The following is a 13,407-nucleotide window of genomic DNA, read 5'->3' as shown; positions in this document are numbered from 1 at the left end:
ATAGCGATGCTGGTAGGCCCTTGGTTGTTGTTTCCATACAAACCTTTCTAACTTCAAACAGCTGTAGCTTTTTATCATTTAATGTTACTACAATAAAACTTTGGAAGATCTCTAATTTCTATATACTATTTCTAATAAAAGCATTGTCGTCTCCTATAACTGATGAACTAAGGTATCTCAAGGGACGCTCCCTTTTTCATATGGTCTATGACGTTTGTCATTATCATCGATGTAGTAGTGAGAGTCTCAGTCATAGCTAGTGCATGCGGTTTCAGCTCTAATTCCGCAGGAATTCTTTCCGAATGAGACGTGCAAAGAATCATTCATAATAAAACATAATATTTAGAATTTCTCAAGCATTTTCGCTTTTTTTTGTCAAAGTAAAAATATTTAATTTATCTACAGCGGGGCCTGAATTTTAGTATAGAGGCGTGACGTTCACATGCCATGCACTAGGTATTATAAAAAATAGACGATAAAACAAACATTAACCGCTACGACCATCGTACTGCCATGAACAACCACGATAGCGAACATGAGATTAAGAAAATGAACCACCTTGAACCATGTACACCGACCAGGCTAAAAGATATCGGGGTCTCTTAGAGGCGAGGCTAAAATTTCAGGGTCTTTCTTAGTTAGCAAGCTTTTTATTTTATTCTGTGTTAGGGTTTTTGTTTTGTCAGGGTATTGTTTAGCTCGAAATTCGTTAGAGTGGTGTTCATAGATCCCTGAAATACACAGTAGTACTTACACTCTAATTCTTTTGTTTTCTATTGTGTTGACCCGACTATAGTATTACATCTTAATTAATTAGTATGCTTTGTTTCACGGGTTCATGAAAACCACTCTATTCTTGGCTATTGCTTTTTATTGTCTTCGTGCTTAAGTTGCCTTGCAACACTAAGATATACGTTCTCAGAGATGCTCTTCTCAAGCCACTTCTGTGCAGTATAAAAAGAGGAGTGCGGGAAAGGCCTAGTGCTAGTCTCCTAGCACAAACTAAAGGTTCGTCGTGCGAGTGTATTCTGTGTCCTCAATGATGTGTTTTGACCATGAAATTCTAGATAACAAGAATCTGAATCCTTGGGAACCCAGAATTAATAGAATCAATATTTAAAGAACTCTCTAGCTAGTAGCAATAACTATATATTCAAATAACTCTCTAGTAGCGATAGTTATATGCTTTGAAGTGGTTATTTTCCTTTAACCAAGCTAACCATCATGGCCAGCGCTAGGTTTTTGACCACACCCAATTTCTGACTCTCGCCCACATGCCATCAATACACTGCTCCAATCGCTCTACACAACTGTTTGCTCGATGTAGACAACCACATCCATAAAATATTTATGAGCATCCCATACTCGATAAATCGTACGAAACACAAATTATCAGGAATTTGAGGTATGAATCATAATACTGCGGTAAAACAAAGTAAAGTAATAAATCTTTAAATTTTATTCTTTTGAGAAGAGACGACGACGACGTTTGGTTGCCGTATGGACTGTAGTGTTCCAAATCGGCTTGACTAAGCGCAGAACAATATACAATCTTATTCATAATTGATAACTTAAATCTGTTTTAAGTACTTCATTTTGACCACACTAGCCTGTAGAATGTTCTTAGGTTGAAAAGTCGTACTCGCGGCCGTGATTTCATTACCTCAAAAATCAATGTTTTTGGAGTGAAAACCCTTTTAAATCATTGATCTTGTTGATTTAGATAAGGCGTGTGAGTTTCTACCTAAATTAATAAATCCTTTACAAGATGTGAGCAAATGCACCAAGGCTTCCAGTGATAAATTCATACAAAACTCTCTATTTTCGTTCTTTCATAACTTCTTTGGTATGCAGTCAAATTCTACAAAATTTTCTGGAAATAGTTTTCGTGACGTATTTATTCAGATAGCATTAATAGTTTCTGGTAAAAAGTTTTCATTTTCTCTATCTGAAAAAACTGAGTTATGAAAGTCGTCTATTCACGATCGCATCATCTTTTGCATCGTTTTCGAGGTTGGCTGATGTACAGACACGTGCCTGCGTGAGCATGAATTCCGGGAATGGAATTATTTGACCTTTTCTTCGATCGATCGATAAAGAATCAAATAATTTATAAGGAGGAGGAGCTATTTCATCAATTGAGAGCAAAACAAGGAAAAGATTTACCGAAGACACTCCAATGATCTCCCGCAATCAGACCACACATGGTGTGGTGGAAAAAACGTGTATCCATCTGGGCAAAACTTTAGCCAACTGTTGCTGGGGGATATGGGTATATATAGAGGTTAAGGAATCGGCTAGATGTGTTCAAAGTCACAAAGTACATCAACAAATCGTGTCGGCACTACTGGAACTCTAAACACTAAAATGGCTTGTACTCGTCTTTTTGTTCTTCTCATTATTGGATCCTTGTTGCTGTTTCAAGCTTCTGCGTTCTTTGAAGACGTTCTCGAGGAACGTGAAGGTAAGTCATCAGTACGTTTCTCTAATTCATCCATCTATCCATCCATCCATCCATCCATCCATCCATCCATCCATCCATCCATCCATCCACCCACCCACCCACCCACCCACCCATCCACCCACCCATCCATCCATCCATCCATCCATCCATCCATCCATCCATCCATCCATCCATCCATATAATTTAAGGATTTAAGGATTATGAACTCTGCACCAACAAATATTAGTAATGATCTTTACATTTGATATATTCTTGATTATATCTTTATATATATTCATGCATGTTTTTAGCACAGCTTCTAAGGAGACCATAATTTGTAATTTATTGTAATAATAATAATTAATAATTTAATCACTTATTGTGCGCGCATTCCATACAATGATCATGCGCGCATTACAATAATGATATAATGTAATATATAAAACTATATAACTATTTACAAATAAGATGAATAAATATATATTGATAAATTCTAAAAAACTATCAAAATGCTAATTTAAAAAGGTGGGTTTTAAGATGGCGTTTAAAAATTGTAAATTGTGATAGAAGCACCGTGGTTAAATAAAGTTACTATACTCTGTAAGCTTCGTACTGACGATACGTGTGTTCATTTAGCAGGGTGTAGAAATAAATATGGCTCAAACATTTGTGGAGAGGTATGTGTTTTTTTTACAATAACAGAGCGTATTCTCGCAATATGATTGGCTGACAGCTATTCTCAATAAGAGTACAGACACAGAATGACGAATCTCTCTAGAACGGATTTAGCGCGCGCTTGAAACCGTTTTTCTTTGAAATTTTTTCCTTGCTTCTAAATCGCTCATAGATTTCCATTGTCTGTCCTCTTATTGAACATAAATGACGTCTTAACATTTTCAGAACTTTACATTGAAACCACTCACTGCCATGGCTCGGGCTTCCACTTTGTACATTTTAAAACGTCATCTATGATCGATAAGAGGACATGCAGACAATGGAAATCTATGAGCGATTACTTAAATAGATTAGCATTTATTAGGTCGGTGTACGATAACGATTTTATTTTGCAATAACGCCAAGTATAACAAAACATATTGTTAAATTGGCTTGGACATTACATTACGATGGTGTTTATACTTCCACCTATATGATTTAATTTGATAGAATTTGATTGATGTCAAGTAATGGGAAATCCTTAGCTATAGTTTGCTGCTACATAAAATCATTTTGAAAACAACGACACTCGAGGACAGCACCCCCCTTAGTACTACCTCCTCTATTAAAGTTGTACGATGCCAATACGCAAAACTTCATATTAATTAATCTTATTTCGTAGGTCATTAAAGAAGAACATTGCTTAAAGCCTGATTCACGAATGGGCAAATTTGCAAAGAACAATTGCCCTAAATTCTGTAATTTTTGCTGATATAGGTAACAAATAGTTCCAGGTGCTGCTAAACTATGCAGTTTCTGCCTTGCAACTTTTCTCGCATGCAATTTTGCAGCGAGATGTTGCCTGCACAATAAATTCCCTTGTGTAACAACCTACTGTTCAACGTCATCGCATTTTTTAGCTATTCCAAGGTTGAGGGAAAACTGGGTAGAGTTGACATTGCAGTACTTTGTGGAACTATTCTTGGGGACATATTTCCGAGATGGCGGCTATTTCGTCCCCAAAAACAGCCCCATAATGCACCGCAATGCCAACTCGACCGAATTTCCCCTCGACCTTCGGCTAATGATTTCATCGCAGAAACTGCGAGACGAGTTGCAAGGAACATTGTATGGTGAAACAGCACCTTATAGACAGTTATTATGAAAATGGATGTCAAGTATAACTAGCTAATATGACAGAAAAGGAATTCAAGGGTGAAAAAAAAAAAAAAAAAGAAAAAAAAGAAAAAGAAATTGCAGTTGCTTTGGTTAATTTTGTCGAGCAAATCCCCAGGGGAGGAGTGTGGGGAGCTCATCAAAAGACAGATGGAATTAAGTCTCCTAGCTGTCCCACCCAAAACCTCAGGTGCATGCGGACATTTTTTGTAGGGGGGAGGGGGTGGGGGAAGTATATATAGTCCCTTGTCTTCTACTCGGCCCTTATACACTACTCTTTAATACTACATACTTCATTTATTTTTCAGGCTCACAAAAGGCCACAAGCAAAAGTTTAAATGATTTCAACATGACAATTGACAATGAAAAGAAGGAACTGTTTGCTGCTAAATGATATGTACATCAAATGTTACTGATTAAAATAGGGATAACTAGAGTATAAGCTGATGATTGAACTTAATTTTGTAAGAGAAATGAAACATTAGAATAAAAGAGGATTGGAAAAGTAAAAATGTTTTTATATTACTATATACATATATATAAGACAACAACAACAGGCTGCTCCCTCCCCTCCCCCCAAGTTATAAAGTGTTTCGTCGTCCCTGCAATCAATTTGAAAATAACAAATTGAGAAAAATTCCTATATAAGAAATGAAATTTTCCACAAATATTTAAAAAGTCTAATCGCAAGAGAGGTTTTTCCGATAATATTTCTTTTTCCTTCTATCTTTTCTTTTCCCAAAAGAGACGATCACGTGGTATACTTAAGCACGCCATTAAAGGGAGAGAGGATCTGGAACCAAATTCGTGCAGATTTTCGTGTGATTTCGTTACGAGAAGTCATCAAAGAAACGTTTTCTAAATAATATACTAAGTTTTCCATCTGCTTCCCGTACGTCCAAGATCACCAATAACTTCAATTGCACCGTCCCTCGAGAGTTATACCTACGATTGCCAGGGATTTAGTAAAGGAAGCATGTCTTCCCCGAGACCGGTTACACCATGTATTGTAGTACACGGAGGTGCAGGTCAGCTGTCAAACCCGAGCATCTTTCCTATGCTTATAATCGGAGTGAAAAAAGCAGCTAGAGCTGGCTACGATATCCTCATGCGAGATGGAGAAAATGCTGCAGTGGATGCAGTCGAAGCAGCCATCAAGGTGGGCTAATTTTCTCGGTGTTTTTTTGTAGCCGGTGTTCTTATTCGAACAGCGGGGGATTCAGTGTAGCTATGCTACTTTTAGTCGTCGTCCTCGTGTAAAATTTTAAAAAGACGTTAAAAAAATATAAAACAACCTTACTTGATATTAATATACTTCGTACTCTTAATCATAATATTTATACATTGTTATATAAAATTTCTCTGAATCTATGATGGTTTATTAAGGCGGCTTCAGCTGCGTTAAACAGCGGCTATGTTCTTTCGGCGTTCATTTTCGAACATGAAGAACAGCTGTTTTGTCAGTTTGTCTAATTTCTGTGAAAAAAAATTGTCTTAAAAAATACTATATACTCATACTGTATACTCATATACTAAGCTTATAAAGAGAGGCAAACGATTATTTAAGAAACCAGATATATTTGGGGAAATTTTGCATGTAAAGGAATAAAGCTAAAAGAAGATAAATGCACTCAGAATTAAGAAATTAGTCGAGGATCGAATCTGGTGGGAAAATGATAAATTGGGCTTATGCTCAAGTTCTTCCTGTCTTTAGCAAAATGGTCAAAAAATATTTTTTTCCCCGGTCTTTAATTCAAATCCACACACATGATTGTGGCGAAGATGTGAAGTGTTCCTCGTAAAAAGTGAGGTATTTACTGTTACGTAGTTATTTCAATATTTTACAAGAGCGCTATAACAATTACGAACCACCTTTTATCCAACATCGAGCGGATATTGTACATACTGTACAATTGTTAGAAAAGAACATTGAAATGTTTTTTTCTTGGTTTTATTTTAAATCCCTTCCGGTTAAGAATTTTAGGAATTTCAGTTTATTACGGAAACTCAGTCCTAATCTGTCTTTTTTTGAGGTGCATGTTACGTCATAGCTGCCATGGTTGACTATACAAAGCATTCCTCATAAGTTTCTCTTGTGAGATCAACCAAGATTGTGGCTGTTTCATTGTTATTTATGCCTCAAGAAATTTTTGGTCAAATGTGATTGCACTCCAAGAATTCTGAGCTTTGTTTTGACTCTTGTTATGGCTATGTCAAAAGATTATTTTTGTTATTGTCATATACCAATTTAAAACCCATCAGGTTTGAAAAGCGGTCATTAATCCAATTCGCACTGGGATTATAACTTATTTTTTGCTATAAAGCAATTTGATGTCTTTCCTATGAATGGTATTCTGTAGAATCCCAAATATAAGCCCTAGGCTTATGAGAATTGATGTTTTTTGTTGGGCTTATAGCCAGGGTAGGGGGCTTGTAACGGGTTCCTCCCTGTCGACACCCCTTCATACCTTGTATTTGTGAATAAAGTGGTTATCAATAAATAAAATGCCTACTAATATCCTTGAGTGGTTTCCTAATTATTGCTTCTTTAATGTTTTTTTGTTTTGTTTTGAAATCCCAAGGTAATGGAAGATGATTCCAACTTTAATGCTGGACATGGTTCTAAACTCAATACCAGAGGAGAAGTTGAGATGGATGCAATGATAATGGATGGTCGAGATCTGAATTATGGTTGGTTTATGTTTTCAATGGTTTTCTGTGTGCCAAAAAAGTAAACTATTTAGTAATATATTAAGAGAATAATATAGAATTTGTAGGATACAAGAAAAAAATAAACCTTTGGGTTAAATGATAGCTCTTGCCTGGCGATAAAAATATTTGAGCATAATATAGAAACAGCAAGTAAATAAAATTGGAATTTTAATTCAAAAAAATATTTAAAATTATTATGCAAAAGGCTGTTTATTAAAAGTTTATTTGAATTGATAGAATAGCAAGTATTAAAAAGGTCATAGATTTTTGCATGTTGAAAGGACAAAAAGTGTTATCTTTAACTTAATATAAAGCCCATGAGTTTGAGAAATTTTGAGTACAATCCATGTTTTCACAGCTTCCTAAATTGCTGTACTTAAAACTAACGGCAGCCAAATCTGTTTAAACTTGAAATAGTTTTCTGAGCACAAACAAAAATGCTTTTCTAGGTGGAGTTGGTGGTATAAGTAACATTGCAAATCCCATATCTGTGGCCCGCAAGGTTATGGATGAATCATCTCATTGCCTTCTCATTGGAAATGGAGCCAATCAATTCGCTCAAGAGAAGAACTTTCCACAGATACCAAACCATCAGCTCATTACAGAATCCAGAAGGAGACAGCTGGCTAGAGCCTTGGAGGCAATGGAACTTGTAGAAATGAGTGAAGATGAATCTGAGAGTGATATAGAAGAACCGATAGAAGTCCATAAAACAAAGAAACAGCTTAAGAGACAACAGAGCAAAGCAGAGATCTTAAAAATGGTAATTTTTTGTTATTTGAACCAGGGATACATTGATTATGTATGGTTCCAGAAAATATCCATTCACTAATAGGGATCAAAATTTTGGATTCATTAGCTAATGATAGAAGATTAGCTTTTAATTGGATAGAAATAATAACAAAAACAAAGGTTATAGTTATGTATGGTTCCAGAAAATATCCATTCACTAATAGGGATCAAAATTTTGGATTCATTAGCTAATGATAGAAGATTAGCTTTTGATTGGATAGAAATAATAACAAAAACAAAGAAAGAGTGGATTGTGGTGAACATAGTGTGTCAAAAAGTAGAATAATTATTTGCTGATCAAAATATTATTGTCAAGACATACATATTAAATATGAATTTCAAGCTATTTTATAACAATGTTGCACTTGAGATAACCTCTGGGTGTTAATCTAGTCCATTTAATCCATTTAAGGATTAAAAATAAATGCAACTAATCATTATACTTCATTTATGATATATAACAGCTATTTCAAAATGAGTTTTGTTGTATTTCACATACCAAGCCCAAAAGCACTTTGTTGCAGGGCAATAAATCCAATCAGCGGAAGGTCACAACAATATGCAATTTTCCTGAACATTGTCTGCATATTTTTTCAGTATATTTTCTTTTGCTGACATTATTTACATATGAATATGAGTACTTTTCAAGAATGATGCAACCAACAGGCAACAAAACTTTCACCAAACCTTTTTGAAACAGCTATATTACTGTTAGTATATATTCACCATTTTAATTAAATATATAAAATATATATTGTAAATGTTTGGGATATTATTAATATCTATTTATTATTATTTTTCAGGTTCAGGAAATAAGGGGGAAGGAAGTTCATGACACGGTATGTACAGCTAAGTAATTTTTTCTAAAATTGTCTTAATGTAAGTTTGTTTGCATTACTTCAAAAAATGTCTACTGCTGTATCGTTTTACATTAGACTATCTATCCTAATCTATACTTTAAAAATTAAATTCAAATTTCCATCATCGCTGGCCAAACTGTGAAAAAATTAAACCTTTCAGAAACATCTAAAATCTTGATATTAGTGTGCTGACTGAACTAAATAAATTAAGAGCACCATCTCCAGAGCACATTAAGTACTACATTTGTCTTAATCTTACAGCGTAACACAACCCCTGATTTTTATAGTTGAATATTAATGATGTATATTGTTATGGCTATTAACAAACTCATTAATAATTCATGAGGGAAGCACAAAATATATATTGACTGTGAAAAGGTTTATAATTCTGATGACTAAGAATCATGTTCATTATATTGAGAATAATATAGGTAAGTTGTAGTGCTTGGGAACGAGGTTATTCCGGGCGAAAGCCCTTGGAATTAAATTCGGAAAAATTAATTTCCGACCTCGCTGGGATTCGAACCCGGTCCACATACTCTCATCTTTTCATTATATTGAATAAGCTTAAACTTGGATTTTCTTGGGCAGATTCACTTTTATCTTGAAAATCTTATTGAAACACAAAGGAACTAAGCTAGACATTTGTTAAGCAATAATATACAATATTTGTGTCCATGTTATATATGATATAAAAACTCTAGGCTACGCCTTGAGTTTATATATCGCATACGACACAGCCACTCATATTGTATATATTATTTAGCATTAAAGATGCATATGGTATGGTCATTTTCATTTTCAAATTCAAATTCAATTTCAATTTAACATTAACTTGGAAGTTTACTAATGAAATTGTTGTTGATGTTAAAGGTTGGAGCAGTTGCAGTTGATTGCCAAGGTAATGTAGCCTGTGCAACATCTACAGGCGGTCTGACTGCTGTCCATCCAGGCCGAGTAGGTGACTCTCCCATAGCAGGGTGTGGCGGATATGCTGATAATCATATTGGTGCATCTTCAGCCACTGGTAATGGAGAATCTATCTTGAGGGTTACTCTATGCAGGTATGAAAAGTTTTCCAGCTTCATTATATTATAAGTTAGATTTTGATAGCTGTTCCAATGGTAAAAGTACCTTATTTTAAAAAAAATTCAGAGTAAGGATGATTTGTGAATGGTTTTGGTGCTGCCTCCTTTAAAATAAAAGCTCAGAGGGTCGTTTTGATCAAGTTTTTATATTCATTGTGGGACTTTAAGGTAAACTAAACAACAATTATTTGTCAAGTACTGTAGTTTCATTGTTTACAACTTTACTACCTTAGAACTAGTGCTAGTTATATCTTTAAAGAATATGAGGGAGAAATAACCAGCATATTGGGAGAGCAGCACCTTTCTGCTTGTGACAAGATTTTTTTCAGCCCAAATGATGTCCTGATAGCTTTTAAAAGAATATAAGTGATCAACCTTAGCGGTTAGATCGTTTAAAAAAAAAAGAAAAAAATTTAAAAAAAAGGAATAAAATAAAAAAATTAAAAAGTAAAAATTGGCTCTGGGAGAACCACTAAGCCATTGGACTAGTAGCTGTTCATCAATTTGTGTTCTCTGTTGTCTTAGTAGCTCGTCAGCTCTGCTAGCCTAGTGATCAGTGATGAAAAAATTTAATGCCTAGCACTGAATGTACAGCTGTAATGTGTCGTTGTTGGTTTCTCATTGTCAGGCAGCATTGTCTAATTCGACCTTTTGTTCCTGGAAATAGGTATGCTCTATTTATGTTACAAATTGGTCAGACGGCAGCAGACGCAGCAGCCGCAGCACTCAGGTACATGGAGCAACGTGTTGGAGGTACTGCTGGAATCATCATGGTATCTCGTGATGGTGACGCTGGTGTTGCTTTCAACTCCAATCACATGCCGTGGGCCCAGGTCAAACGAGGCATCACAAGTTATGGATTGAATAGAGGTGAAATCAAGACTTCAAAGAGAAGAGCAGAGAGATCAGAAAGCTTTATAGAATCACCAGACAAAAAATACAATGATATTTCCACTGTAACTTCTGCCACAGATTCTGATTGTCCTCTAGATCATCCAGACAGTGGTGTTGTTTCTTTAGGTATGGAAGCTGGTGCTTCAGGAGGTGATGTTTATATTAACATGTAGATAGTTCTGTTTTTGAGACTTTCTACACTACATCAATCTGAAAATCAACCTGCATGTGATTTATAATATTAGTTAAGATAAAGATATTTGAGAAGATATTTTATGAATAAAATTCCAATCTAATTTTAGGGTAATTCTGTTCTTTAAAAAGGAAGACAAGTGAAAGATAAGTTAATAGATTATTAAGTTCTAGCCTTTAAGACTCAGGCATGGTATACATTATTTTCAACTGTAAATTATTTTTTTCTTTTAAGATTGCATAATTGATGGTTTATTAAATTTTAGGTGTGTATGAAATATAATATGATATTCGTTTACACATATATGTACTTGTTTTAAGAACATATTAATATAATTTATACACATATTTCATGATTAAAAATTTGATCAAATAGATTACCAACATCAAGATACTGAGAACAAAGTTGAAGACATACTTGCAGAATTGATCAGTTTTAAATGAATAAAATGAATTTTTATTGTTTTTATCTTATGGCTTATTAGGTAGCTTGCATATTAGAAATTCTTAAAACTGTTTACTTATTTTCTCTCAGAGGGGAGACTTCTGGGAAACAGAAGAATAATTACAATTACTGTTTCCCCAGAGCCTTGACTTGAAATGTTTTGCGCTTGACCACTACACCAGAATATCAAAAGTTGCATGGCTATTTATGACCACTTTTGAATACATACCCCTGTATTAATTTATGAATAATCTCATTTATATGCTTAAGCCTGGCATAACGTTTTAACCCTCAGGTAGGGAGGGATATGGTGAAGGAGTATATACTAAATAAATTAGTTATTCTAAGGCTATACCTTTGCAAATTTGCAAATGATGATTATTTTGCAGCATTTGTCAAAAAAGAAAAAAGGACAATTAAGGCATTCAGGAAACATCTTTGTTGCTTATACTGAGTCTGGAGAAGAAAAATGGGCTGTTAACAGTCTTAGGATGATTTTTTATGCAGTGGAGGAATTGTATTCCAGAATATTCAACAGCAAATATTCAAGGCTAAAGTTAAGTAATATGCATTGAAACATTTCTCATCTACCATTCGGTAGCATTTAAACTATTTTTTTGTTGATTTATGCTTGTCTTTTTTGCTAAGTAGGTTTAGTTTTACTGAGATGCTTGACAATATCAACCCAGTTCCATCCCCTTTCAAGTTCTCCTTTAGCATTCAATCTGTTCCCAAGTTTTCTCTTTTGGTTTTTTGTTAGCTTTTCTTTCTTTTCTGTTTTTTCGGCTTTCTGTTCATTATCTTGGTTATCTTTTTCTTCTATTGATGACTCAGGTGCTTCCTTGAAAAAAAGGGGAGGAAAATTGTACAAAAATTAAACATTTGTTTTGGAAGGTGCAGCGATTTGCGCAGTATACAAAAAATCTCAATTCAAGTCAATTCAAAAAAACTCTGTTATCAACTGGTTCAAGCCTACGCGACTTTTAATGTACACAAAAGAAGTGCAAGGAGAAGCACAAGCCATAGGCTGGTGCTTCTCACACTTCTTGAGTGGTGATGGCGCTTCCTAAGAGCTTTATTACTGAGCGGAGCATGAAAAAGGTCTTTTATTCATTTTATTATATAGTTACTAATTTTATTTTGGTATTTATCACACTGATAGTGACCCTAAAAGTGTAATATTTATGTGCCCCCCTCTCAAAACCCACATTGTCCCCCATGCATTATGAATGGTCCCTTACCACCAATACTAGGATTGATCTTCTATGAAGACTTAGTAATCACATTAATCTATTCTGGATTTAGCTCTAATTGGGCTATGGACCAACAACTAGGCCCTGGGGTAAACCCCCCCCCCCCCCCCGTCTCCTCCAATGAGAAAGGTAGCACATCAGTGTGGGATAAAGGGGGGGAGGATAGCCTAAGAAATAGCGTAGTATTGATGGTTTTCAACCATTCCCAAAAGAATTAAATAACAAAAGACACGGCGGCCATGTTGGAGGATATAAAATAATTCATTGACAATTCTTTTGTTAAGTTCCTCCAACATTGTCGCCGCGAAAACCATCAATGGTACGTACTAATGGTTGCTGGGCCTCGTCTTGTTCTTCAGTCAATTCTTCACAATGTTCATTTGTCCAATCAAACAACGAGTATGTCATAGCACATCCAAGATTTAAGTCACATTGTTCCGATAACCTTGATATGATGTTTCCCTTGACTTTATCAAGGAGGTGCTTATTATAAAAGGCATCCATGTTGATATTCGGAGCATTCTCGGGGTAATTGTCAGTCCATGATATTTCTAAAACGAATGACTTGAAATGACCATCTTCACCAAACTTGTACTGAAATGTAGTGGGATTTATCTCTTTGAATCTTTCGTCTTCCTCGTAAATAGAACGAAGTACTTCCCGTTCTTCTTCTTGTTCTACCTTACAATCCATTTCGCCTATATTTATTCCAAAAATCCGACAAAATAAAAATAAAATTGTACCCTCTTCATTTAGTGTTTCAGTCCTCCATTTTGTTTTAATGACGTGAGCCGCTGACTACAATTATCGTTGACGCGCTATCAAATTTGTCATGTCGATATTACGTCCCTACTTAAAAAAACCTTTTAAAAAATGATTTTAGATTTCTTAAATAAAA

The 13,407-nt window shown here is 34.9% G+C and overlaps 3 protein-coding genes across 5 annotated transcripts; 2 read left to right on the top strand and 1 right to left on the bottom strand.

Annotated features, from left to right (window-relative positions):
- The first annotated feature begins 2,298 nt into the window (after positions 1–2,298).
- On the top strand, positions 2,299–4,785 carry LOC116297744 (U-actitoxin-Avd8d-like). 2 transcript variants are annotated; one of them, XM_089033080.1, is made up of 4 exons: positions 2,299–2,464; positions 3,083–3,120; positions 3,780–3,874; positions 4,582–4,785. In XM_089033080.1, the coding sequence occupies exons 1-3, from the start codon at positions 2,302–2,304 to the stop codon at positions 3,867–3,869; spliced, it is 291 nt and encodes a 96-aa protein (XP_088889206.1). In that variant the 5' UTR covers positions 2,299–2,301; the 3' UTR covers positions 3,870–3,874; positions 4,582–4,785. The 2 variants fall into 2 exon arrangements, with proteins under 2 accessions (XP_088889206.1, XP_088889205.1); XM_089033079.1 differs by having other exon boundaries at positions 2,301–2,464; positions 3,080–3,120.
- Positions 4,786–5,077: 292 nt separating this feature from the next.
- LOC116297748 (isoaspartyl peptidase/L-asparaginase) lies at positions 5,078–11,280 on the top strand. 2 transcript variants are annotated; one of them, XM_031706032.2, is made up of 6 exons: positions 5,078–5,432; positions 6,856–6,964; positions 7,435–7,748; positions 8,581–8,616; positions 9,511–9,701; positions 10,393–11,280. In XM_031706032.2, the coding sequence occupies exons 1-6, from the start codon at positions 5,250–5,252 to the stop codon at positions 10,790–10,792; spliced, it is 1,233 nt and encodes a 410-aa protein (XP_031561892.1). In that variant the 5' UTR covers positions 5,078–5,249; the 3' UTR covers positions 10,793–11,280. The 2 variants fall into 2 exon arrangements, with proteins under 2 accessions (XP_031561892.1, XP_031561891.1); XM_031706031.2 differs by having other exon boundaries at positions 7,435–7,787.
- A 392-nt stretch (positions 11,281–11,672) lies between these two features.
- Positions 11,673–13,278, bottom strand: LOC116297750 (RWD domain-containing protein 4). Its single transcript, XM_031706034.1, has 2 exons — positions 12,837–13,278; positions 11,673–12,097 (listed from the first exon to the last, which is right to left on the bottom strand). The coding sequence occupies exons 1-2, from the start codon at positions 13,200–13,202 to the stop codon at positions 11,900–11,902; spliced, it is 564 nt and encodes a 187-aa protein (XP_031561894.1). The 5' UTR covers positions 13,203–13,278; the 3' UTR covers positions 11,673–11,899.
- Positions 13,279–13,407: the final 129 nt, after the last annotated feature.

This window comes from Actinia tenebrosa, unplaced genomic scaffold (assembly GCF_029948245.1).
Source record: "Actinia tenebrosa isolate PJP-AT-01 unplaced genomic scaffold, QUT_ActTen_1.0 PGA_scaffold1__47_contigs__length_23844297, whole genome shotgun sequence".
NCBI lineage: Eukaryota > Metazoa > Cnidaria > Anthozoa > Actiniaria > Actiniidae > Actinia > Actinia tenebrosa.
This window is presented reverse-complemented; position numbering and strand designations above follow the sequence as displayed.